This window comes from Manacus candei, unplaced genomic scaffold (assembly GCF_025592945.1).
Source record: "Manacus candei isolate 608988 ecotype Guabito, Panama unplaced genomic scaffold, ASM2559294v1 h1tg000023l, whole genome shotgun sequence".
Classification (NCBI taxonomy): Eukaryota; Metazoa; Chordata; class Aves; order Passeriformes; family Pipridae; genus Manacus; species Manacus candei.
In genome coordinates, this window is record NW_026138071.1 from 2,557,261 (window position 1) to 2,583,897 (window position 26,637).

The 26,637-nt window shown below is 43.4% G+C and overlaps 1 protein-coding gene across 1 annotated transcript in view; it reads right to left on the reverse strand.

Moving 5' to 3' along the window:
• The window catches only part of PDIA5 (protein disulfide isomerase family A member 5), a 101,640-nt gene extending 75,762 nt beyond the window's left edge, over positions 1 to 25,878 (reverse strand). Inside the window, exons 1-3 of the mRNA XM_051787623.1 lie at positions 25,834 to 25,878; positions 13,633 to 13,759; positions 10,827 to 10,914 (exon numbers count right to left, since the gene is read on the reverse strand). Coding sequence (XP_051643583.1) covers positions 10,827 to 10,914; positions 13,633 to 13,759; positions 25,834 to 25,869 — 251 coding nt within the window. The 5' untranslated portion in view covers positions 25,870 to 25,878. The remainder of the gene's footprint in view (positions 1 to 10,826; positions 10,915 to 13,632; positions 13,760 to 25,833) is intronic.
• Positions 25,879 to 26,637: the final 759 nt, after the last annotated feature.

Genomic DNA, 26,637 nt, shown 5'->3' on the forward strand with positions numbered 1-26,637 from the left:
GGCAGAGATGGACTCATTCTGCTTTCCCTTCTGCCTTCCCTTCCAGACAGACAAAAATAACCTGCAAAGAGCAACCTGCTCTGATATCACTTGCTAATGACCATTATTCTTAATAAGAGTAAATATCAACATAGATGCAGCCTGCTCTGAGATTTGTCTCTCTTGAATCTCAGCCAACAGCCTCTCTCTGAAGATGAGCTCTTCAACTCTCACATGGGAGAGGGTAATTAGGACTCCAGTTCTCACAATTTAATTATATCACTTGAAGAGGCAGTGTAAGAGTTTGTTATAATGACTAAAAGTAAAAAAAAAAAAAAAGAAAGAAAGAAAAAAAAAAAAAAGAAAACCCCCCACGACCCAAAAAAGACCCCCAAAATCATCACTGTACCACCCAGGCCAAGCCACTCCAGACAAGGCACCAGGCTCAGGAAATACTGGTTTGAGGATGAGGTCAGTAATATATCCCCAGCAGCCATCCCATGCTGTTTCCGTCCAGAGCAATTCTAACCTTTGCAAGTCCCTGCTGTGCTATTGCTGAAGGGACCCCTGCAGGCAGTCCTACAATCATCCAGCATTACCTCCCTGGAAAATCATCCAAAGCATCAACCTATTTTCAATACCACAAAGGACCTAACCAGCAGCTGTCTATGTGGTAATAAGGTCAAACCTTAAGTGGCACGATAGCACGGCTTCTTTCCACTCCCACAGGCATGTTCTCCACACTTCCCTTCCCACAAAACCAAAGCAGGGCTCCCAAACGTGCCTTTGCTGGAGAAGCGAAGACATACAGCAGCTTGGTAAAGAGAACAATAAAATGAAAGATCCAAGTCGACCTAACTAAGCAAGAAGTCTAAATAACAGCAAAGATAGCGTGCATCGCAGGAATACGTCAGCCCTTTCCATTCACATGCCCATCTCCTCTACTGGGACACATTTCTGTCATTTGGGGTTACGATGGAGCTGGCAGGAAGCCCAACTGGAGCACTCTCTGTAAACCTCTGGGGTCCCTTGTCAGCATTAGCATGCATGAATAATCCCTTAGCACAGGCAGCCAGCTGTTAACAGGGCAGGAGGAGGGTGAGGGACTTGTGAAGGAGATCTGGCTTCCTTTGGCTCACCAGCACCTGAAGGGGATGTGTCACAGGTATTCCTTAGGAGCAGCACAAGATGCTCTGCCTGTGCAGGGCTGCCCACAAGCCTGGAAGCTCATGGTCATAAGGATGGAGAAGCAGATCAGATATTGATGGCAGCTCCCGGTGGCAGGAGCAACACAGAAAAAGGCTTTTGCAGCAATGTGTCAAGGTAATTTGGAGAGAGAAAGAACAGAGGATAAAACTAGACAGGAGGAACACAAAATAAGACCCAGGAGTTTGGCTGCAGTTTAAGTCACAGTGGTTTCTAAAAATAAAACAAGTCCAAGCTGGATGGATCCCAAGTAAGAAATGGTGCATGGAGGTGGCAGTGCAAAAACCCTTCCCTGGGGCGAATTCAGATAGGTCCTGATAGGTCATTCCTGAAGGAGCATGGTAAGACCAAACAACCTCAGCAACATTCTCTTTCGTGAGCACAGATAAAACCTTTTGCAGCTTCCTTACCACGTAATGCTGCCCACTGGCTTCTCATGAAGAAGGGAAAACAGCCCCATGACCACATCAGCCCCTGGGGAGGAAGGATCTGGAATGACTGTCAAACCCCCTCTTTGGAAAAATGTTCAGGTCTCCAGTTGCCAACATAACAGCAGCGTGCTGTGTGGCTGTGTCACTTCACTGCCACTGTGCTGGCACCTCCAACACTTTGCAATGCAGACTGCACCCAGCTTTCTTTTTCATCCACACCTACAGTATTTCCAGGCACAAGAGAAGTAATAATAAAAACGCTGACAGAACCAATTTAAGCAACGAGGTCAGTAAATCTGCCTGCACAAGAACTATCTCATTCCTCTATCAGCATATCATGTAACCACATGCGAACCACAGACCTCACAATCTCGAAACAGATTTTCTCTTTTATCTGTACATCTGCCCATCTGAAACAGGGCTCAAAACCCATGTAGATTATGCTTTAGCAGTCCCTTGTATCACGGTTGTGCCTGTAGACTCTAATGCAACAGAGGCTCTGCTGTATCAGTGGCTGAACAGACAAACGCTGTCACTGTCCCAACAGCTGGAAGAGACAGAACTGAGCAGGTAAGGAAGACGAACAGGCTTCAAGAGCATGGTAATACGGCAGAGCAGAAACAGGACTGCTTACCCAGCAAGCCTCCCAGCACTGGAAAAGCTTTGGAAGGTACTAGTCAAAGCTGTCATCTTGTTACCAGCACAATCTCTCATTCTTCTCTCTATCATTTAAGTGCTTTCATTCTTTTATGTCACAGTGAAAACCATCTTACAGAGAACAACTCCAGTTATAACTTTAGGGAATTTCAACTGCAATTTCAGCCCAGCCATGAGAAGTGAATTATCAAAGAGGGTTTCCCAGCCCAATGCACAGTCTCTGCAATACCCTCTGGCTACCTTCCATAGAATACCCTTTCTAGACAACAGACTGATGAACATCCTGAAAAAGCATGGAGTTGAGATCCTGCCAAACAACTAATTGAGCTTGTGACCCAAAAAAAGCAGCAAAAGGAGTGTCAGCAGCAAAAATGTCCTCAAGCCACCTAAAAATAAAAAACACATTTGCACTTGCAAACCTAATCTGAAAGAGGAAATCAGTCAGTTGTAGTCAGATGTGCTCCTGCAAGGTTTCAGAATCAAAAATGCAATTCATTAGCCATTGTTGAGGACAATATAGGATTTTGACTATGCTCCTTGTAGTCATCGATCCCACCCTCCAACAAAGACTGTGTGATCCATTTACAATACAGCAGTTTGTGTACTTTGCTGACCAAACAAAAAAATATCGACTCTTGCACAACTCTCCTCCTCTCAGACTGCAGGCATTGCCTGTCTCCCCATCATCCTCACTCCTCCCTCCCATCCCAGGACAGCAGCTGCCACAGCTACTGCTGCTGACAGTATGTAAGATCTGTAAGACTCCTCATACTCTGTAATGATCCCAGACCTTTCTGTACTCACTCCCTTGAGACAGATCTGAAATTAGAAATGAAAAAAAAAAAATCACTTCTCAAACCATCAGCCTGGCTTGCAAAAGCACTTCTCCAAAGAGCTGAATGGTAATGGCTTTCATCTACTCGAACAGAAAACCCATACTCAGCTACTGGTGCAGACAGGCACTTTGATACTCCGCTCCTGAGTGAGGTTTAAGAACCTGCAGGCATCAAAATAGGAACAGGACCCAGGAGAAACGGATGCAGAAGTAATCAGCATAGGAAGCTTAAATACAAGATTTGTCTTGGAATACAAAGCAACATTTTGCTCCCGTTCTAGGTTCCTGATGGAAATTATCTTATAAAAGGAGTAACAATAGCAACAGGTTTCCATAGCACAGAACAAAGGAGCCACTCAAACAGCCCGGGAGATGAAAAGCTTGAATTTTTTAAGGGATGGGGGAGCATGAAAACCAAAACCGGAAAACATACTACTGGAAAGAATTAAAGATAAGGATTAGCACACAAACAGGACCAACTCTCATCTGAATTTAGGGCTGATTTTACCCCCTAGAATACAGCAAAAATTCCCCCTGTGACCTGCAAGGTGATTGCAGACTTCTGCTCCAAATGCTCCCCTGGAACGTGCCAGGAAAGCAAACAGAATAATCCATGTGCTGTGGAGACCCAGCACCACTTGTCACCCAATACAAATAACTCCCTGTGCCCATTAGTCAATTAGAGAGGCCACAGATCTACAGGAATGAGATTAAAAAGAAGTATTTTCTGAAAATTAAAACCCATGAGATGAATTCTCACTGCCAAGCAAGAGCAAGCCAAAAAGCTGAAAGAAAACCAAGACAAAAAGGTAACAGGTATCGTCATAACGTCAAGCAAAAACAATTAAGGGGAAAAATTATAAGCTCCAGCCCTGCAGAAAGTCAAGAAGTTATTAATGAATGGTACTTTCCATGGAAATACAAATTAGCAAGAGGCACTTGGCAGCCCACACACCTGCACAGAAATAAGGTGATCACATTCACAGGAGCCACCAAAGGCTTTGCATACTTCTAAAACAACTGAACACACAAACTGTTTGCAAAGCAGCAGCTTTCCTCATCAGGCCTCCACTAACTCACACAACCTGGCACAGGGGAACACTGCCCTGAAGTGGGACACAAGGTGACTGCCACTGTCTTTGAGTTCACATTAATCTAAGAACTCGACAAAAGCAGGTTTTGAACATGTCACCTACAGATACACAGACACTGCAGCACATTGTACTGTTCCTTTGGTGCCTGCTTCATGACTTTTAGCTGCTCTATAAGCCCGGAGAGGATGGATGCTGAAGGATGCTTTAAATAAAGTACCGGATGCAGGAAAATGGAGGAAACTTTCTTTACATTAAATCTTAGCTTGCTTACTCTTCTTTTGGTCTGAAAAGCAGCAACATTGAAGATTCAGTTAATGAGCAATTCTACGCAAAACACATGGAATACTCACGGTTATGATGAAACTTAGACATGAGCCCACGCTCATACATCCAACCACTACTGTGGATTTTAGTTAAATTATCTGCATTTCTCAACTAATGCAATGCACCAAACTGAATGGGTCTATGTTAGGAACTGAGAGCCTACTTAAAAAAAGAACCTTTTTCAGACTGGCATAACACTTCCTGCATGGTCACTCTTACAGGAAAATAAAAGGGTTTTAATGTGAATGAGCATTAACCACGCAGATGGGTTATGACAGAGACAAGAGGAAGGCATCGAAAATCTATGCTGTAAATGCACAGTTTGCCCATATAAATTGCATCCACACAAGGACCATACTGTCAGTATAACTCACTTGCAAAATATTCCTGAGGAACACTTGCATTCCTCCCCTGGACCAGCTGCAAATGGAGTCCCTGCTACCTCCCTCAGGCTGGCACCTAAAACTAAGTGCCATCCACTCTGGAGCTGACATTGCCCTTTGCCTTCAAAGCTACTGTAGAAAAAGGCAGAAATCCCAGACACTGCAAATCTACTTGGATGGAAAGCACTGCATCAGGGCAAGAGCAGCACTCCTCCTTTTTTTTTTTCCTCTCAATTAGATCTGGTCATTTTTATTCGCAATTTCAAAGCTTTTCATCAGCTTTAAAGTTCAGCTACAAGTAAGGCAGATGAGTAGACTTATTCTCTTAAATCCTACTTCTGAGTGGCTTCATAGGAGTGAAGGTAAAAACTAGAGAGCAAAATGACACTTTACACCATCTGTACTAGCAGCCTTATTTCTGAAATTTCTCCCTGCTATGTCAAAGTATTAAACACATTCTTCTATGATTGTGTGTATGGGTAAAGCCTTTCCGTATCAATGCATTAGGAAATTAGAAATTTGTCAAGATTTCATCTAAAAGGCAGATAAACACAGATATTGGGGGTTATCCCAGAAAGGACAACTACTCATGAGATTTGGCTCTCTCGTGAACCAGCACATTTAGCTGTGTAGCCTTGAAAGGACTTCTTTATCAGCCAAATTATGGTCTTACCTCTATGTTAAGTGTCATGGGACTGCTACAACAATTATTGGGGATGGGCACTACAAGAACAAGGCACATGACACACAAAAGGGACTAAAAGAATGACACACTAAAGCAGAAAAAGTGGGACTAAAACCAAACGAAAATTAGTCAGACATTTTAACCAGATGGCATTTCCTCTTCCTAGCAGTCTGATGTGCTAAAGCCAAGCACACGCGTTATGACAGCAGATGGAAATCACACAGCTTTGTTTATGTTTGGGACCTACAGCAAAGGGAACCATGCAAGTTTGAGCAGAGAATAATTACCCAGAGCCAAAGAAATGGGTGTTTTATTGAAAATACCAATCCACAATTGGGCAGGAGTTAGAGTTAATAAAAAACTCGAAACAATTCACTAACAAGAAAACCCACGAGTGTTCACTAAATCATACTCAGGATGGAAAGAGCTACTTTCAACCTCTTCAAAGCTGCATCCGACCACAGTGCGCTTTATAACCTGCCAAGCACATTTTCCTCTCTTAAAAAAAGCCATTTTACTTTCTTTCCACTTCATCCAAACTAGTTACACTCTTCCAAGTAACATCAGTCCTTGGCCATACCGTTGCCTATCACAAAACCCACTCAAGAAGGCTAGAGAGTAACTTTATAAGGATTATTCTTCAAAACCAGACCTCAGGACATCATAAATTGGGACTTGAGCTTTGTCCGCTTTAAAGACAAGCAACAAAACCTTTGGCTTTCACTCAAGAGGCAATTCCATCTTTTTGTGTTCCCAGGCACATCACTTTGTACCTTTTACTTGCCACTATAAGGAACTGCCAGGAGTTTTTATTTTTCTCAAAACTCCTCTTTTACTTGACCACATCAACGCTTTACCCTCAGCTGTACCACGCCTCAAAAGACAAATGATGCACAAATGTTTTGGGAGATGTGGTGGGATACAGCACAAACTCCAACCTGCTGTTAGAGTTAGCAGCAGCCACTTTCTCACAAAAGGACATGACATTTTCTTTTTTGCAGACATCTTAAGCTTTCAACTCCTTATGATGCCCTTAATTTTTCCAAATTTCTATCAACCTACAACTAAAAAAATAACTCAGTAAATAGCCCAACCCTTTGCTTTTTTACATGCCCATTCCAATAGTACCTGAACGCCCTACAGAGCACTCTTTCAAGCTGCTGCAGAATTTTTCCTTTCAAAGTTCTCCAAACTCTTTTTAAACATCGACTAATGAATCAGGCAATATTTACCCAGTTGCCTGGAAAACAGAAACACCTTTTGTAACAGCACAAAGTAACAAGAAGTGACTCATTCACAGCGCCAGGAACAGAGGCTGTAACTCTCAGCGCCTATTAACATGGTGTCTCCCCAGACGCAAGTCCCAAAACTCCTGCTCCCAAGATGACTGATCCATCTGTGGAACACTGAAGATTTAGCAACCTGCAACACTGTGCTCTATCCCCAACACCAGGCAATTTACCAGGCATGATTAATTCAAAATTCCTTTGTCTCTCACACCGCCATTCATTGAACATCAAACGCCTCAGCAAGAAGTTCCTAATTAAAACACGGAAAGGCTAAAATAAAACGTATTTTTGTACTTTACTGGTGGGTCTTTTATTCACAACTGAAATAGCTTCATGTCTAACTGTGTACAGAGCCACATATGCTATCTCAGAACACAGCAGCGAGCAGTGACCACTTCAACGCTGCAAGCAATTCTTGTGCTGCCCCTTCATGTCTAGAAGGAGGTGTCGAAAGGACTGAAATCTCCTGAACAAGGACCTTATCTGCAGTGCCACATGCAGAGGTGTCCCTGGGCACGTGCTCACATGGCCCTGCTCCAGCGTGCCATTAGCACCAGTGAGCCCAACTGAGCAGGAAAGGCAGGCACCTGGCATTCCCAGCCCCACATCTCCCAAGCCCAGGCACTCTGGGGAACTCGGCTACCCTGCCTCAAAGTGACAAGATAAGCGGCAACCTGCTCTAGTCCACACTAACTGTATCAGCAAGAAACCCAAGTATTCTGCTACATTATGCTGAAAAACTAACTTCCCTGGTCTCCTTGAGACCACTCAACCTGGAACTGAAACCTCAGATCTAACCTCTGTCTCATACCACAGATTCGAGAGAAGCCAAAGCCAAGGAGCAGTTTCCATGCAAACCAGCCATTCAGGCAGCCCCTTCTGGCCAGAAACCTGCACACACTGCAGAGACTTAGCAATCCATAATGATCTCAGTCAGTGGAGCAGTGTGCTCTTGCTTTCTCCTGATGGGAAGGAGAATGACAAGAAACAAAAAAAGCACCATCGATGAAGAAAGAAAAGGCATGGACTGCCGTCATCGCCACGGGGAAGCAGAGACACAAACCACAGCTCTGCATGTATGCCAGCCTTGCCAATGCTTGGATCTGAAGGCAAAGAAGCCCAGTACAGCGGGATGCGGAAAGCAAAGCCAAAATTTCCTGCTAAATATTGCTGCCAAACAAGACATTTCTTGTCAGTATTTGTAAAACAAATTGAGCCTGTGCTGTAAATATCCCTGCATCTGTGTGCTGTTTGTTTCGGCATGAAGGCTTGCAAATAAGCTTCCCAGCACACTTGCAGCAGGAGAATAGCTTGAGCCACTCTGGCAGGACTCAGCTGTTCAGGCCATACAACTGGCCCTTTGTGACCTGTGACAGACAGCACTCTCTGGTATTACCACTGCAATGAGGTGGGCAGCAGTTTGCAGCCACCTGTATACAATTTAAAAAAAAAAAAAAAGCAATAAACAAAGGAAAAAACCTTTCAAGAAAAAAAAAATTGTTTAGAAGTTACCTCAACGCTTTGAGATTCATTTCAGAATGCTTCAAAAGCTCAGCAAGCAAATCGACCATAAAATTTGGTTCAGGCTCAAACTATTTGTTTGAGGGGTTTCTTAGCATCAGCTAAGACCTCCTTCACCACAGCAAGCCAGTCTTCCAGCTCACCTTGCACCATGAGGCAAGTTCACAAACTCTGTTATAACATCCCTCTGCAGGAATGATAAAAAGAATAGAAGGACATCTCTGAAAAATGCCCAGCTATTTTTTCCAGGTTCTTCCCAAACAAGTGGTCTGAAAGAAAGCACTGCTTCACCCTCCAACAGAGAACTACACCTACTGCCATGTTACAGCATACTGGCCATTGCCTGCCACTCAGCAAGTAGCAATCTGATTGTACCACCATCAAAGCCAATTTTGGGAACCTACTAATCTATTCTCTAGTCTCTCATCCTCTTAGGACATGACACTCACCAGGCTGCTTGTTTCGGCATGAAGGCTTGCAAATAAACTTCCCAGCACACTTGCAGATGGAGAATAGCTTGAGCCACTCTGGCAGGAGTGGGATTAACTCACCTTTCATTAGATACAGGAAGCTTAACTTAAATATTTCCCAACTGTGGTCAGAGGAAAGGCACTGCAGATACCAAGCTTCCTATGAAATGTATTAAAGCACTACCTGAGGAGACTTGAAAATATATTTCTTGCAAGTAACTTCCATAACAAAAGTTTGGTCTAGGTGTCAACATTTGGAAATTTAGAGCATATTAGGGTTTGATGAATTGAAGTTCATTTTACAGCAAAACCAAACAATACATTTCTCTCCCCATCACCATCACTAACAAACTCAGGAGCGGAGACTGGCCCATGGAACTAAGTGCCAAAACTTCCACGGATTTCAAACTGAAGTCCTAAACACAGAACCTTTCCTTCTCCTACTCAGAACTAAAATAAATTCTGGAGATGGTTACTGCTTAGTTATATTAGAGCAGCATTTTGAAGGGCCAGATGAACAGCCTCATCATTCCAGCACTTGTATACACGTCAGGTACACACACACGGCGAACAGTAACTCTGCCAACAGAGAGTAGCCTAAAACCAAAGACACAAAAAGGTGGTGACCACTCCATAGTCAGAAATGGGGCTGATTAGAAACTGAAGTCAAGAGGCTGGCTCAGTATCCTATTTGTTAGCCCTCACTATTGACAACCAAAAATTATTAATCACTGTTTTTGTCAGAAAAGGAGATTGGCTTTCATGGATTTCAGAGGTATGCCAGATCTCCACACAACCTTCACCTCATCAGGATCAATACAATTTACCTGCTGGCTTTTCAGCAGGTGGGAAGTGGTACAGGCTTCACTGACCTCCAAGGAACAGTCCTGCTTTCTGCCAGAGGATAACTTGGAACACTTTGCCCACCAGTTGGACAGAGATGAAAGTGTGTGTGCACTTGGACGAGCCCAGCAGAACGCAAACAGAAGGCCGAAGCGGAGGACTCCACAGGACACATACCTGCCTGGTGGCAGGAGGAGAGCAACACAAGTTAGCCAAGCACAAAAACACGTTAACTTTGATTTACCAATGACTTATTCTGGGTCACTGCTTGACAGATGAGGGTTAGTTTCAAAGCACAATTTTAAGGGAGCCACATGATGTACACAGCTGACTTTACATTTGTATACAGTGTACAATCTGTTCATATCACAGCAATCCACCCAAACACACAGGTAGGCAGCAAGCTGTTCCTCTGCAGTGCAGGAAGGGGAACTTGCCACCTGCAGGCAAATCTCTCAAAGCTGCAGAGGCACTATGATGCACAAGCTAAAACCAAAAGCAACGTGTTAGGCTTTCACATCTGCAAGCCAGAAAGCACACACCTGTTCATTCCTCCCCACAGACACAACCACTTACAAAAACAAGTTTCCCTGCCTTCACATTAAAAACTGCCAGGAACTTATGAAAGCACAGAGGAAAGTCTTTAAAAGAAAGCACATCTTGTTGTGAAACACAAAGGAGTGGACGCTTCAAAACCAAGCAAACAGCCTTACTGCTCATGCAACATTTGCTGTTGGAGCAGAACTGCATCGCTCTCCAGCTGAGGCACAACATGTGGGATTCCTCCTGCCTCTGCTTGTGGAAAAGCCAGGGCAGTCAGTGTTTCCACAGTGTCCCTTATGAAAGGTGATGCTAGCTGGGGTCTCCAGCTTCGGGGTGAAAAACATCCTGTCAGAGAAGTGACAACAGCCATAAGGAAAAGAATTATTCCCCACCACCAGTCCAAAGGAAGAGAGGGTAGTAAGGTATAGGCTCCCTACAGAAGAAACTACACAGAATGATGTGGGTTCAGTTAAAGGGAAAAAGTTTCAGAGACATCAAAAACATTAAGTCAGCAATAACAGCCAAAAGGACAGAGGGAAAAAAAGGAAAACTAATGTGACACATACCCACAGTCTATCCAGCCTATAGTACCTCGTCCTTTCACCTCCTGGGCCACGCTGGACAATAACCTGAGTGAGCTTTCCGCAGCAGCAGCTGGAAGACAAAATAAAATAATAAAAATAAATAAACAACAGCATTACTACTCCACATAGTAGAACACAATGGTGTGCTTCTTTGTTCTGAAGCACCAGAAGAACATTTTATCTCATTTGAAGAAACCAGTATGACAGGGATCAGTAAAATTTGCTGTAAACTAGAAGGAAAGCTGGCTGCAGCTGAAGCTGCATGGCTCCTTTCCTCTCTCCCCTTAAAACAACACAGAAATTCATACCTCCAGGCATGCTCCCTGAGCTACATTTATGGAGCTATACTGTGTTTTCTCCTGCAAACCAGTTTCTATTCCAACATTGCCTTTTCCCTGTGGCTGGGCATGAACCAGTTTGTGCCACTGCCTGCTAATTAGAGCAATTTCATTTAGGACTTTCATCAGCTGTAAGGGCAAGGCATTCAGCCTAACTCTCCCTAATTCTACCCCTGTCATACACAGAAAATAACACACTTTATTCTCAAATAACCAACAGTCCTGAGGAGCACCCTGAAAAGGTACTTCCAAGAACTGGCTGTATTATAGATACCCAACAGAGATTTTTATAATGCCATGCCACATTTGTAGATTTTGCAAAACACTTCCATTCCAAAGAAGTCTTATAAATGGTATTAAAAATATACAGAAGAGAGAAAAATATAGCGGTAGAAAGAAGTATCAGTCCCCCCAAAAATCTAATAGGAACTGTTTCCTTCCTTGATAAACAAAAAATAGAAACCCAGAGTCTCTTTCAGATCTCCATAACTATTTCAACAATCTGAATGTAAGAATGTCTACATTGGGTCAGGCCGAATGATCCTGTAGACCAATATCCTGCCTCCAGCATTTGAGAAAGTGATGGCCTGTAGATACCAGAGTAGACAAGCAGAGACATTGGGATATTTGAGGGATACCCCCTCAAACACACTTTTAAAAATAAAAGCATTCAGGGACCCATTTGTCCCAGAAAACTCAGTAGCTGAGCAGCCCTGGCAGGACACCTGGCTGGTAAGGTGAACTAAACATCTGCAGATGAGGACACCTCCTAACCAATGAGTTCTCTGAATGAGATAAAAAGTGTCACCTAGTTCTGCTCAGCTGGGAAGCAAAGACTTTCTTCCAGCAGCATGATCAGATGCTGGCCAACATCTCATTAGAGCTGGGGGATGCATATCTGGGATTAGAATTGCACCTCCAAATTCCTCTCTCTTTTTTTCCTCTCCTCTCTTTCTGGGTGACAGAATTCTAATTGTACAAGGATCACTGTTCTAGGAAGGAACATTAATCCCACAGTCAGCTCTGCATGCAATGCTTTAGATTGCTAAAACCAACCAATTAAATAACAAAAACAGAAAAAAAAGAAATCCCTATAACATGGCTTTTGAACAATGCCCATAGGGCAACATTTATTAGATGAGTGTCACAGCTGAAGTGTTCTGGTTGTGCTACTAAAAATGAAAGCAACCACCACTTAAAATATTAAGCGTAAAAAGAAAATTTTCCCTTTAAGAAGCTGAATAATACAGATGTCTTTTTATCTAAAGTGTTCCTTTCAAAATCAAAAGGTATTAGAAACTCTTTTATGGTTTTTACTTTGAACCTGTTACTACAAAACCATTTGGCCAAGTTCAAGCGCTCAAAGTTCCCCACTATAGCAAAACACAATTTTTTTAACAAAATAATAAGTCACACATATTATTTTAACTGTTTCAGAATAATCTTTAGGAAACAAAGTTAATTATTGCAGCTCCTGCACCTCTTTGTCTGCAAAATTCTCTGATACTGGGGCAATGGGGACAAGAGGATATTAGTCACCATATACTGCTCCCATTTGATACACTATAAACCCAGAGCAACTCTACCATCATTGTGTTTAATTTAGATAAGACCTTTGCAACAGGTCAGAAAAGGAGGACACAATACCCAAACAAAGCATTATCTTCTACAGCTTGCCTACAGGAAGGAAAAGGAAGCAACAACAAAAACAATAAAGAAAATAATCATAGTGACACATTTTACTTCTTGCTCTCCAGTGACTTCCACATTCACAATACCATTCTGCACTTGTGTATGAAGTTTAAAGATAGTTTATTTATTTTACATGGTGTCACACAAAACAACACACCAAAACAAACAAGGCAACAGTATAGCCAGAGCAGAGCAAAAGGAAGAGCAAACAAGTAAGTAAACAGCCAGAAAGGAAAGCCTGAAGGAAAGACAAGACAACCAAAAGATTCAAGGGGACAGGTGGCATAACATGGAGATGAGTCATTTCTCCCTCTTACACAACAGTTCATTTTTTATTTTTATATTTTGTTAATTAAAGCTGAAAGACAACCATGGGACACTCAAAGCTGTCAGAAGCAAAGATGGATTGATTTCAGTACTGTAACTATTCATTAAGCTTTTCAGTGTCACCAGGAAATCAAAACTTGCAAACTACTGTGATAAACACACTAGAAAGCTCTTATTACAGGGAGCCATTTCTGGAGACAAAGCCAGAATAAAGGACATTTTTGCCAATGTGACAGAGCAATTAGAGGGCCGAATCAAGGTGACTCCAATCTTGAAACACCAGGAGCCTCTGAGTTAAAACAAAGGACACTATTCCTGAAGAAGCCCTTGTAGTCACGTAGAAGCCCCTTGGTGCACACCTTGCTTGCATCACAACAAGCTGTGACATCAAAAAAAAAAAAAAAAACCAACAAAAAAGGAAGAGGACTTACCAGATTTGGAATAGAGCACTAGTACGTTATTCCGTGTCCTGAGAAGCTTCTTAAAATCCTTGTGATCACTTATTTTTTCAATGAGTGGAGACACCTTCAAGGAGTACACGAATGCTGGCAAGAATGCCTGCAGAAACACAAAGCCAGAAACATCAGTAACAGCTCCCATGCAAAGAAAAAAATACAAAGACAAACTGCTTTTGCAAATTGCTTCAACATTTTTCTATAATCTTGAGGCACGCTGCCTTAAATAAACTATCATATTGATTTGATCAGCAAAAGCCAAAAAAAAAAAAAGAGCCATGCACATGATTTATTGAAACTAGACCAATACCATTCCAAACACACATCCTTAAGTGGAGAGATAAACACAACATCAAGAAATACAGTTTTAGTTGATGCTATCCCCTTTAGAAGTTTGTTCCCTAGTCAGATAATCAGATAAAAATTCTTATATAAATTTAATATACTCTAACAAGAGAAGTAGCAAATTGCCAGTTCAAGAGCACTGTTGTCCCTAGATCTCAAAATACACTGCAAACTCAATGGAGTACTTTGATATCCCACTAAAGACAGTGAGAGCCAAGAAGCTAAAATAACCCACACTGACACAGAGCAGACAAAGGAAATGAGAACAGAATATGCAAGTAATCCAGCATCCACATTACAGCACTAAGCACAACCCTCTCCCACATACCCTCCCAAACTGGATTGGGGCTTATGTTTCCCAGTGTCCATCTTGTATCACACACACAGAGCAGTGTCTTTGCCACAAGATCAACTTTGGCTTCCACTGGCCACATGGAAGACACAGCATTTAATCTCTCTGCATCTCAGTTCTGTATCTATGCAAAGAAATTATTTTTTACTGCATTTTTTGGTCTATTTAAATCACGACTCTTCCAGAGCAAAGTTTGTCTGTCATAAAGTAAAACTCCTATCAAATTATGACCATAATGTCAGCTGGGGCTTCTACTGCTCATTTGTACTGCGATAACATTCAATAATAACAATAATAATAATAATTTTATCCATCAGGCTATGCTGCCTCCATTCCACACTGTACTGAAGTCATGCTAATGGAATGATTATGGGAAGCTTAGCTGGAGAAATTATCTAGATTCCATTCACCTTACAGTAAAACCTTAACACTTAATTGCTTGGCTAAAAGCTTTAGCTCATTTGCCTAACACACACAAGAGGTTCAAGGTTTTCTTAATTACAGAACTCATTTTGATTGTGCCTCACTCCAGATGGGCTGGAAAATGTGTCCAGGGTGGATGTGAAGAAGTAAGAGGCTGTTTTCCTTGCATCCCATATATTACAATATGCAGCATTCAAAGAAGGGACTAAGCCAATCAAAGTCAGGACAGTGCAGCCCCAGGCACAGACTTCATTACAAAGACAGCTATTTGCAAACACCACAATCACTGAGGCACAGAAACAAAACCTGCACCTACGAAACAGACTTTATAAGTGCCAGAAGTTTTTACATGTAGAAAAGAGAGCAGGGTGGGGGGAGTCCTGGGACACACATGGCAATGTAAAGATGCTGAACTGAAATGGTCATCCTCAAAACAGCCAGGACATATGTGGTTATTTAAATTTACTAGAAAATACACCTGTAACATAAAATCTAGGAGTGAACAAGTTACCCCACTCCACAGGCAGGATTCCCACCACTGAGCCTTGCTGACCAAATGGTCTAACTGTGAGAAGGAAAAGTACACAACTGCAAGTCAGCCCCTACTTTCAGCATAAACATCCTTGATGCTTTACTTTGACCAAAAGACTCACATTCTTCTAACTCCAGATATCCAGAGCTCAGTCTTCCTACTTCAGCCATACAAGGAATTAATCTAACTTTGACTTCTGGGCAGATCTATTTAATCCTAAATAATTTATATAATAGTAAATTTAATCTTTATTTAAAAACTTCTCCCTTTGCCTCAATTTTTTTGTAACTATTCAAGTGTCTTAGATTTTTATTTATGCCTTAACTGAACTAAGGCTGAACACAGAGAAAGGTGGAATTACAGGTTGCCTGTAGTTTAAGGAACTGGACTCAATTAAGGACACTCTAGTTTATGAACTCTGCTAAAAAGAAATAATTGGAGTAAAAAAAGCCACAAAAGCCACTTTCAACATGACACCAAACGGTATTATGAACTTTATTTAAAGTATCTGTCCAGTTTTTAATGATAGGTCAGAAGAGGGGCATTGGAACTAGATGGTCTTTAAGGCCCTTTCCAATCCAAACCATTCTACAGTTCCGAGTACAGGCATTTTCCAGATGGAAAGGCTGTTCTGCCAATTTCAGTGACTTTCTTTCTTTTTTTTTTTCCTCCCCCTTTCCTTATAATGGCAGAGCTATAAACTTCTTGAAAACTTGGATTCTGGAAACAATGACAGTTGTAACTACTGCCTTGTCAGTGTTGTCACTAACAGAAAACTTGCTGTGCTGGTGGAACAGTAGATGCTTGGAGGGAGACACATGTCACATTGCACATATCCATTGCTACTCTGCCCAATTCCTCTCCAGGTATCAAATCAATACATGTTACCCATTTTCCCACAGTTTTACTACAGCAGCTCTCTCTGTTCCTATGGTTTAGACCAAAACCCACCGTGAAAGGCATTGTGCATATGAGCACGCCAGTCAGCCCTGCCGAATAAATCATCATCTCCCTTTAATTAAGATTAATGTGGCAGCCTTTCCTGGTTCTAAAACCCAAAAGGTCCAAGCCAAGGGTAGAACTGGACAAAAACGCCCTGCCTGCACATCTAAGGCAGCCGCAGCAGTACTGGGAGGATATTGGCTGAGTGGGAAAGTTCATCACCTCCCAGTTTGCATTTGCACTACATGGTGTTTGCAAACTGATAAGGATTAAGTAGTTCCGAACTCTAAAGCTTTCTCCTGCTGAAATTAATCAAGACCCTATCCAGGAATAAACGAGAGGCCGGTTTATTGTTAAAGCTCCAGAAGAACCAGCTCCGTTGAAGGCAAGCGATACCAAGCGGTCATTTCCACCAGATAACAGTCCCAGGGCTGCTTTGCCCTGCTCCACAGCCAAAGCTGTCATGACTGTACCAGCAGCTACAGCCTCACAAGGGCTACAGCCACTAGTTGGGTCTACAACATGAAACTAAGAGCATGGGAAAAAAGAATCCTACAGAAGCAGTTATACTCTTCTTCTCCACAGAAAACCAGGCTCATATTCCTGCACAGCCCACAGGTAAAGCAGCAGTAAAGGTGAAGCTAATTGGCATGTACTGTGCTATATGAATTTAATTTTAAGATATGAGTCAGGTAGATTTACTCCAGACATTTTGCAGGAGAGCTCACCAGCCAGGCACTGCCCAATCAAGCACACTGCTTCTTGTTTAAATCCAGGGCACAAGAGGAGATGAGCATATATTAAAAAAAGAAAAGGTCAAGAAAGGTGACAGTCCCTCCTGGGCAGGAAGCCTCTTTTCATATGCGTCAGGAAGTGCTACATTCACACATATGGAAGTCTATAAATAAGAAACAAGCTAAACTCTCTTGTCACTTGAGCATCCTAAAGCTTTAAAATCTATTCCCAACCACTGTTGAAAAGTTAAGAAACACTCGAAATATTTTTTTCAAGAAGCTGCCCACCTCAGTACCTGCTAAAGTATAAGGCATATTAACACAATAATGTAAAACATCTGTGCCACCCTTGCCAGTTATGCCAATGAGAAATTGCAACAGAACTAAAGGAAGGTCTATTTTATTTCATGCTGTGTGTGCACAGTGACTAGCAAAACAGGTCCTCATCCATGGCTGGCTTGGTAAGCTGGAACAAACATGACTGTCACCTGGTGTCCTTGGATACAGAAAACTTTGGTAAAGACATTCAGAAAAAAGGCAAACTACACGTGGCAGACTATGAAATGCAAATCTCATAGCAATTCCAGTATGCAGATTTCCCCCAGCTCAAGATTGCAATCTGAATTTATTTTCACAGAATTTTTTATGGTGTTGGTCACACATCAGTCATGTGACTGTAGTGTCTAAGATGCATGAAAGATTCTCAAGTAAAACATAAGTGAATCCAAACTCTCAAGACAGTCAATTCAAAACTGCTGAGACACTGCTATGCAAGTAGAAGGTACAAAACCCCCCATGTTCTAGCTCTGCCTCTGCTCTTCAAAGTATGTATTTAAATATATGATCTTGCAAGCTAGGTGGGAGAAGTCTGATCAGTCAAAAAGGTTTAATTTTCTTTTTTTTCACTGTTCTCTAACAATTCCTTGCAGAGTTGCTGAACATATGCAAGTGCTAAAGAGTAGTAAACACCCCACAACCCTAATCCTTTAGAACTGGTACCCAAGAAACATCTGAGCTTTCAGAAACCCAGAGGCAAAGAGTTATAGGCAAATAACTATTTGCTAATTATACTTCCAGGACTGACACTATTGAAAAATGTGGTCATCCCTCAGGCTGTGTTTTCTCAAAATCATTGAGGATCTGAGAAAGCAGAGTTTATTTTTCAAATTTTACTCTTCTCTGAATCTCATTTTAGAACGAAAAAAGGGAATATCTTTCAAACAGCCACAAGAATGTATTTTCATATTTTACATTTATTATTCAAATTAAATGTGATAAAGGCTTAACTGCTGTTCCCACAGAACCCAGTTCAATTTATGAGTTGCTCCCCACAAAGGCTTCATGACAGCATGGTCTTTTGCTAAGGATAAGCAGCATGTCTGTAGAATTGCTTATTTATTTATTTTACATCAAGGGCAATGGAAACACACATTTTTTTAAAAAAAAGAAAATAAAAATCAAAATTAAATAAGGAAGAACTATCAGAAGCGTAGCATTATACACGGGACAGAAAAAACTATTTCCTATTTCTCCTACTTTCAGCTCAAGTGCATGAAATATACATTTCCCTGGACACAAATTATGCATGAAAAATACAAATGCTTATGCTGCTGACACAGTGCTTAGGTGCCCGAATCCATATGTCAACATACAATTTTTATGTGCACACTAACACATGTATAATTAGGCAGACAATTTGCACGCTATTCATCAAGAATAGCTGGGGCTGACTTGCACACAACGCTGTTTCCAGAACACCTGCTGCTTGGCAGGGACCCAGTCTTACACTCGACCACAATTTTGAAAGCCCACTTTTAAACAAGACATTGACTTTGATTTCTGTCTCAGCTTTGCTGCCCACTGGTGTCATTCTCATTTTGGTGCAACAGCATTCAACCCACCGTAAATACGATCAATGAGCAACCCTGTGCACATGAAACAGATTGTGTCTGACAAGGTATTTTATAGGACTATAGTTGAAGAGGAAACCTGGCTCAAAATTCCAAACAGTAATGGAGATGACTGAATTTAATTTCATTCTTAACTTCTTTAGGAGGGGACTAGTTCACATTCTAAACAAGGGTCTCATCTGCCACATTAAAATGAGGGGGGAAGGAACAGGAAAGAAATCCCAACAAGAAGACAGAATCTCACCTCGTCTTTCCTACTCAGTTCCCAAAATGAGCCCTGTGGTGGAATGCAGACTTAACTTCAGAAGGCAGATTTGAAAGAACATGTCTGTTTGTGGTGATGGAAGTTTGTAACCCTGCAGATCAGCCGGTGGCACAGCCAGGTCCCGTGGTGCAGACAGCATTCACATACTGAAAACACCGGGTCTAAGTCATCTCCAGGCAAGCGCAACGAGAAACTGACCCGTTGCTTCCTTCCCCCCAGTTCGTTCTCACTTAAAAATACAAGATGTTCAAATCCAAAGCCCCCTTGTTTACAACAATCACAGTTTGACTGCAGATGTTTTATCTTCCTTGTTCATCATACAAACCACTCTTGACCTTGTGCCATAATTGCTTGCTTTTCACTCAGGAGCCCTCCCTCTGCTGCTATTTACATTCAGGGTTGTACTGCTTTGATCACTGAGCCATTTGTAACAAATGCTTTCCGAGATTGATAGTGATAAGTAGGACAGTCCCCTTTTTTCATTCATGATTAATATCTGAAATAGCTGTAGAAACGTTTTAATCAAATCAGATGAGGGTTATCTCTGTTACCCAAAGGTACCTCAAGGAAGCCTCGTAAGAAATTATTATTTGAATGAGGGGGGAAGAGAAAGGGTAGCATTTGGGTCTCAGACTTCAGGGGTCACAACTGAGGTGGCCCCTGCAGTAGCCTCTGCAATCCCACTGAAACCACAAAACCATCATCTCCCAGCCACCTGTGCAGGGGTTCCCAAACTGCAACCCGCTGAGGACCCCCAGCACAAAGGTTGCGGAGCGCTGTGTGTCACAGATCCAAAAAGCCATACACGGTCTCAGTGGGGAGCAGTAACTTCCATGCCTACAGCAGCATGGGATGGCCAGGTGAGGAGCACTCCAGCAGACACACCGGAAGATCAACAACTCCTGCACTGGAAGACTGACAGCATTTGAAAACCATGGTTTTGCCCAACAGATTTACATTTGCAGACATGCCCACCAGGTACTTCTTGAGTTTTTTCATTTCCCACAAGCTCTGTGGAAGAAACAGTCCTATTCTGTACATAACCCAGATCGGTTAATTCTCACCTCAAGCCATTCCAGGAACAAAAAACCTGAAGCACTACTGACATTTTGTTGGGGGGGGGTCATATCTCCAAGAGCCAAGTGCCATATTTTCTTTTGTTTTCAAAGAAAGGCAAATTAAATTCCTGAAACAGTGTCTTGGTACTCTTAGGCTGAAGACTGCTACAAATAAGGCATTCCACTTAACATGGTGCCTGCTATGTTCACTTTCCAAATATAGAAGATAGTGAAAAATACCATGGAGACGTCAAGATTTGACTAGACTCTACCGTTCATATTGTTCTTAAACACTGGCTTTTAAGCTACGGGCATAATAGTCTATACTAAAGGATGTTCTTAAGAGCTCTGTGTAGCAAATTAATTGTATGGTTTATCACTGGGTTTCAAATGCTCTGTGAAGGAAAACCCGTGCAACTATTTACTAAGTAACAACTGACTGTAATAGGGTCAATTACTAATGCTGACAAAGAACTTTCTCCTTATTATGAATGTGAAGCTCTCTCTTCAAGCCAGGCACTGGCGCAATATATATATATATATTAAACAAGCTGTTGATGAAATAATGTTTCAGATATCACTTCTGAATGAGCACATTTGACTGCAAAAGTTAAGGGCATGAGCAAAGCATATGCTACATAATCCCCCAATAAAAAATTAGGTTTTCAAGAAGTTTAAAGAAGTACCACCTACTCAAGAAGCACGTAGGAGGTACTATAAAAAGAAGACAAAAACACTATTAATGGGACTTATAAGGAAGAGAGGGCAAAAAATGCCACCTGAAAATCCCTAGCATTTTATATGGCACTTGTTATCTTCAAAGCATTGCACGAATGTTACCTAATTAATCCTCACATTTTTCTGCCAGGTGCTAGGAGACGAAGCTTAATTTTAATAGTTGGAGCGAGATTCACACAGAAAGGAAGTGATCTGCAAGAGGCAAAAGGGAGGCAGCATCAGAACAAACTGGCACACAGCTGATCCTAGAGCAGCTCACAACCACACAGTCATGGAGTGCCATATCCTGCAAAAGTGAGGAGGGGGAGAGAAAGAGTCTATTTGCAGTCACCCAGCAAACAGGCTGCATGACTCTAAACCCACAGACAACAGACAGGACATCATCAAGGCAGTCACAAATGAGATTACCTTTGTTATCTGTGTTCTGCAGTGTACAAGTCACAGCACCCTCCACCAATGCTACCAGCTACCAATGCCAAAACTAAACACCTTCTCTGTCATCACAACTTTTTGCCATTCACAAGCTTGAAAAAGTGGTAGAATCAAGATAAACAATAACTTACTTCCAAAGTGACCCTGTCTGCATGAAGAAATTTAAGGCAATGCTAGTTTGTGTAATGTAATTTGGAACCAGAATCACCAAGCTTCTCCATTCAGACCTCCAACCACAACTTTGAAGAAAGGCCACACTACCTCTGTTTTACTGAAACAGAGGAACTGCATCACCAAAAAGCAAAAGAAATGGTCAACAATAGAACAAGCACCTCTTCCATCACCAATTGCTTGTGACACCATGAACTCACTGCTGGGCAGAAAGACCATTTCTGATGACCATACCACCCTTGTGGCAATATCCCAGGGCCTCTGAAGTAAACAGGTACTTTGGCACCAAAGTCAATGGATTGAAAACATCACTCCATAAGGTATGGAGTTGAGTAACAAAGCCAATGTTTAATTTGGGAAGGGCATCTAAGGAGACAGAGCATATCCCATGTCACCGTTTCACAAATTAGTATTTTGAAGAAGGAACAGACAAAGTAGGAAGGGGGCAAGAAGACAAGCAAGTAAGGGATTTGTCTCTGCAATCCCCTCCCTCTGACTGCCACAAAACACTTTCCAAAGAGGCTCCTGTGGTTCAAACAGTAACTGGATGGGAAGAGACACTCCTGAATTCAAGCCCAAAAGCCACCATGGGAAACAACACCTGAGCACTGCAGTGGAGAAGCAGTGTTCACGCCCTGCCTGCAAACCCACTCGAGGCAAAGCCACTGCTGCCACGCTGCAGAGCCACCTGCAACAGAGTGAATCGTGCCTCAGCACTCCCTGCAGGCCTGGGGTCACAAGTCAGTGTCAGTGCTCACCACTGCATTCCTGTACCTTACTGGTAAGGAGAGAGGAAGTACTTGAGGAGCTGGAAGCCTCAAATGTTCCCGCCAAGCCCTTCTTTGGAGGCACTGGGTTTGACTGGCAGCAGGTCAAGAAGCCTGCTTCCCAAAGGCTGTCGGTCAGACTCTTGACTCAGTTTCTCTGTCATTAAGCCAACACTCGGAAGACAAACTGATCTTTGCCACGCTGGCATGAGATAACATTCACCAGTGTTTGCAAAGCAAACGTACCCTAGATGCATGATCCTGATGGAAGCAGTGGCTGCTTTCTGCTAGGGAAAGGACAGTACCTGATATATCAGAGGAAATGCAAATCCGCCGCGGCATAAAACTCCTTCACAATGCCTTGAACAGTAAATTCAGTCCTTTGAGCATGAAATACAGTCAACTACTTGATATACCAAACAAGGAAGTATCTGTAAAGTTAACCTTCAACTTCCTTGTGACTCTCCAAATCATTCAAGAAATAAGACGTTACAGCAGGCAGAGATCACTGCAGCCTCTTCCTCGTGTGTGTCACATACTCACAGTGATGCTAAAGATAACAAATAAACATCTTCCATTAGAAGATACTGAAATGTTTTCTTCATCCAGCCTTGTAGGTTTCCTTTTCCATATGCAGGAAGTCTTACAGAGATAAGGATTTCAATTCTTCGAAGCTACCTCCAATTTTGCTTCAAAAAATGAGCCCTATTTTTCAGGAGTGCTATGCTTGCACAACTCTAGCTGCTGTCTCAGGTACACTGCAAGTATTCAGCACTTCCAGAAAAAAACCCAAACAAACAAAAAACAAAACACATTTGGGTGCATGAAAAAGGACCGGCTGGAAGGAAAGAATGTTCTCACTGACCTACCAAGCAGCTGGCATTACCTTCACTTTAACTTTACACACTGAAAATGTCCTCATTTAACAGCCTCTATGACTTTTTAAACATTGACTCAAGAAAAATTTAAAAGCAGCTTTTGCAATGTCACAGCTGTAGGCTAGTTTTTCAATCCTGGAGTACAGCGAGTTACATATTTCAAGATGAAAAATCACACCTTCAAGTGCAAGATAATGCAAATTGGAAGAAATAATTTAAACTACTTGTACACAGCAAAGGGGAAAGAATTAGCTGAATCAACAGCTCAATGAAGACATCTGCTCTGCATGCAGCATCACAGAGCAAATAAAATGCTGTGGCAAATTAAGAAAGGTAAGAGAGAATAACGTGGATAAATTAAAATGGCTTTGTATAATTTCACTGACAACGGCAGGCCCGCTCTGCTCATCTCAAAGATACCAGCTCTGCAACATGACAGGTCCAAAGAGGGCAACTGGAATAGTTAGGAACAACAGATTTGTATGAAGAAAGCTGGGGGGAAAAAAAAATCTTTTAATCTACAAAAAGAAGTTCCAGAAAAATATTTACATTAACATAAAATGAATGCTACAGTAAGATAAGGTCTGACAGTCACAGAGGCTATAGTAGGAAATACCAGAAATAACTCCATGTGTTTAGTTATTTTGAATGAAGAGAAAATTCAATCTAGTTGTAACTCTGCTTGGTCCACAGTATATACTTAATCTGAGGAATGCACTGCCACAAGTATCATTGAGAAAAGTACTGTGTATATTAACGATGAGCCATGGGGGAAAAAAGCTACACTAAGACCTCTCCAACATTTTAGGGAGAGTTCAGCCTGACTTCAGTTTCACTTAAAATCAATAATGTGCATATAGCAGAGGTCTGTGCTTCTAGATGAAGCTTAAAACAAAACAAAAATTGTTCAGGATGCACAGCATTTCTTTTCCCTCCTCCTGAAGGAGCAGACAGCTATGCCCCTGACAGGGGCAAAAGGCTACATCAGACAGGGCTGATACTTTCTGTCCCACAATGGCAATTCTAATATTAGTACAGAATAAGCATAGGGCAATTAGCAATTCCACACTTGATTTGTATGAATTAGATGAGCACTCCTCGGTCACGCATTTCCAAATACATTTCAAATCACTTGCGAGTAAAAAAAAATTATCGTAATTTTTCATTAATTATTAACTCCATTTGTCCAGGCAGAAGGATGAACTGTAGTCCATGACAATAATGTGAATAAAGCAGTGCTTTAAAGCACGGCTTCACCAATCTTTTGAGCTATTTATGCTAAATTCTGTGGATTAAAAAAAAATAAAAAATCAGACTTTAAAATATTTCTGGAAGTCGAGGAGCCTCCCTGAGGTAAGCAGTGCTCTACTTAGTGTAATGTCAATGGAACATAGCCCGGTCCTCCGGAATGCGCCGAGATGGAGAGCGCCACATGCGAGGGGCGCAGGGGCGGGGGGTGCCGGGGGCGGACAGGTGCACAAAGCCGAGCGAGGCGGCTCCGCTGCGGCACAGCCGCCGCCGGGGAAACCCTCGGGAAACCCTCTGGAAACCCTCTGCCGCCGCACAAGCCTTCCACGCGAAACTTGGGAGCGAAGCGCCCGCCGGCCGGAGCCCCCGGGGCCGGGGCAGCCGGGGGGCCCCCGCCCGCAGCCGCTCGGGGAGACACCGCCGCACGCCGGGGTGCGCTTCCTCCGGGCGGCGTTTTGGGAGACGGAGGGAAAGGGAGACGGGGAAGCCGGAGCGCAGCACGCGGGCTGAGGGCTGCGGAGACACCCGGGCGGAGCGCTGCCGGAGCCCGGCCATGCCGGGCTGTGCCGAGCCCAGCCGGGCTCGCCCGCGGCGGCGGCGGGTGCGGGCGGCGGGCGCAGCCTCCGCGCCCGGCCCGGGGGGGGCCCGTCCCGCTCCCAACTTTTCGCCCAACTCCGGCGGCCGCGCCGCGCCCCCGCCCCGGCCCGGGGAACGGGGGGACACCCCGCGCCGCCCCCGCCGCCCCCCGGCGCCACTCACCGCCAGGCCGAGCAGCAGCAGCAGCAGCGGCGGGAGGCGCCCGCGGCGCCGCGCAGTGCCCGCGCCCTGCCCCGGCTGTGCCATCCCGCCGCCGCCCGCACCGCTCCGGACCCGCCGCCGCTGCGGCTGCTGCCACGTCTGGCGGCGCACGCGCGCTCCGCCGCCACCGCCCGCCCGCGCCGCGGCATGACGGGGGCTGTAGTCCGGCCGTCCGGCCCGCGGGATGCTCATCCCTCCCTCCCGAGCACTGTGCGGCTCGCACGGGGGGCCCGCGCGTGGCGGCAAACACCTCCGTCAACCCGCCAAACTACTGCCGGCAATCGCAAAGCAACCTCCGCCCAATTCGTTCTAACAGAGGTTAAAAAGTTGCAGCTCTTCTCTCACGTCCCACTGGCCTCCCCTCCGGGGTTAGTTCTTTGTGCCTCTCTCCTTCTCTCCCAGCGTGTGCCTTACTCCAGAAAGCGTTATGGCGAATAGCCTCCTTCTCGATGCTTGTTTGTCAAGGTTTTTAAAAGCTTTAGCTGGTCTCACATCTGAAGTAAGAGGTGAATACCCTTATTCACCACAACAAATAATGAAAGAGGAGAAAGAGTGAACCGGTAGAGAGGCTCAGAAACTAGCACCTGTTCTTCTCGTAAGTTGTTCCCACTCATTTTCATTAAATCCTAAAGGTGAACTCTGTTCATCCTCACGTGTTGGCAATGATACTGAAGTGCAAGCAAATAAATACGCCCTGTCCAACCGGGATCAATTTGTGCAGCCTCCATTATAATCACAGTATTGGAATGTTTGCTGCATCCAGACAAACAAATCGGTCTGTGCCCTTAGTTAGGTACATCCAGTGAGCCAGCTCTGCCTCGCAAGGACATCCCAGATGTCCTGCCAGTCATGTTAAGGTCAAAGCGGGTCAGCTGCGTTATAATTGGCTTCCCACAAACAGAAGGGATCTTCACCTACCACCCAGTGGCTGTGTGAAATTCTTCATTGGCTCAGAAACATCAAAGGAAAATCAAAGGCATCTTTTCGAGTCTGATCCTTACAGCTGACTGTCACCCGAGCATTAGACTAAGAGGCTGGCTGCAAGGGAGCAATTTGTAGATCCACACAGCTGACTGATCACTTCAAGTGGTGATCATGAAAACTGAATGACGTTGACATTAACAAGTCCCCTGGTGGAGATATAATTTTGCAAAGCAGAAACACATACAGAGAAAGTTATTACTATTAACATTTACACTTTTGTGGCATCTTTTGCGGCAGAACGGGAGCGCACTTTCTCAGTCACAGCTGGATAACCTTTAGCAAATCATTTCACAGTGCTATGCCTCACTTCCCATTTGCAGAAGGCCTCAGTTAGTCTGCCTTAAAACGAGGTTAGCAATCCTCAGCTCACACTAAAATGACAGTGAAAGCACACACGAGGCACA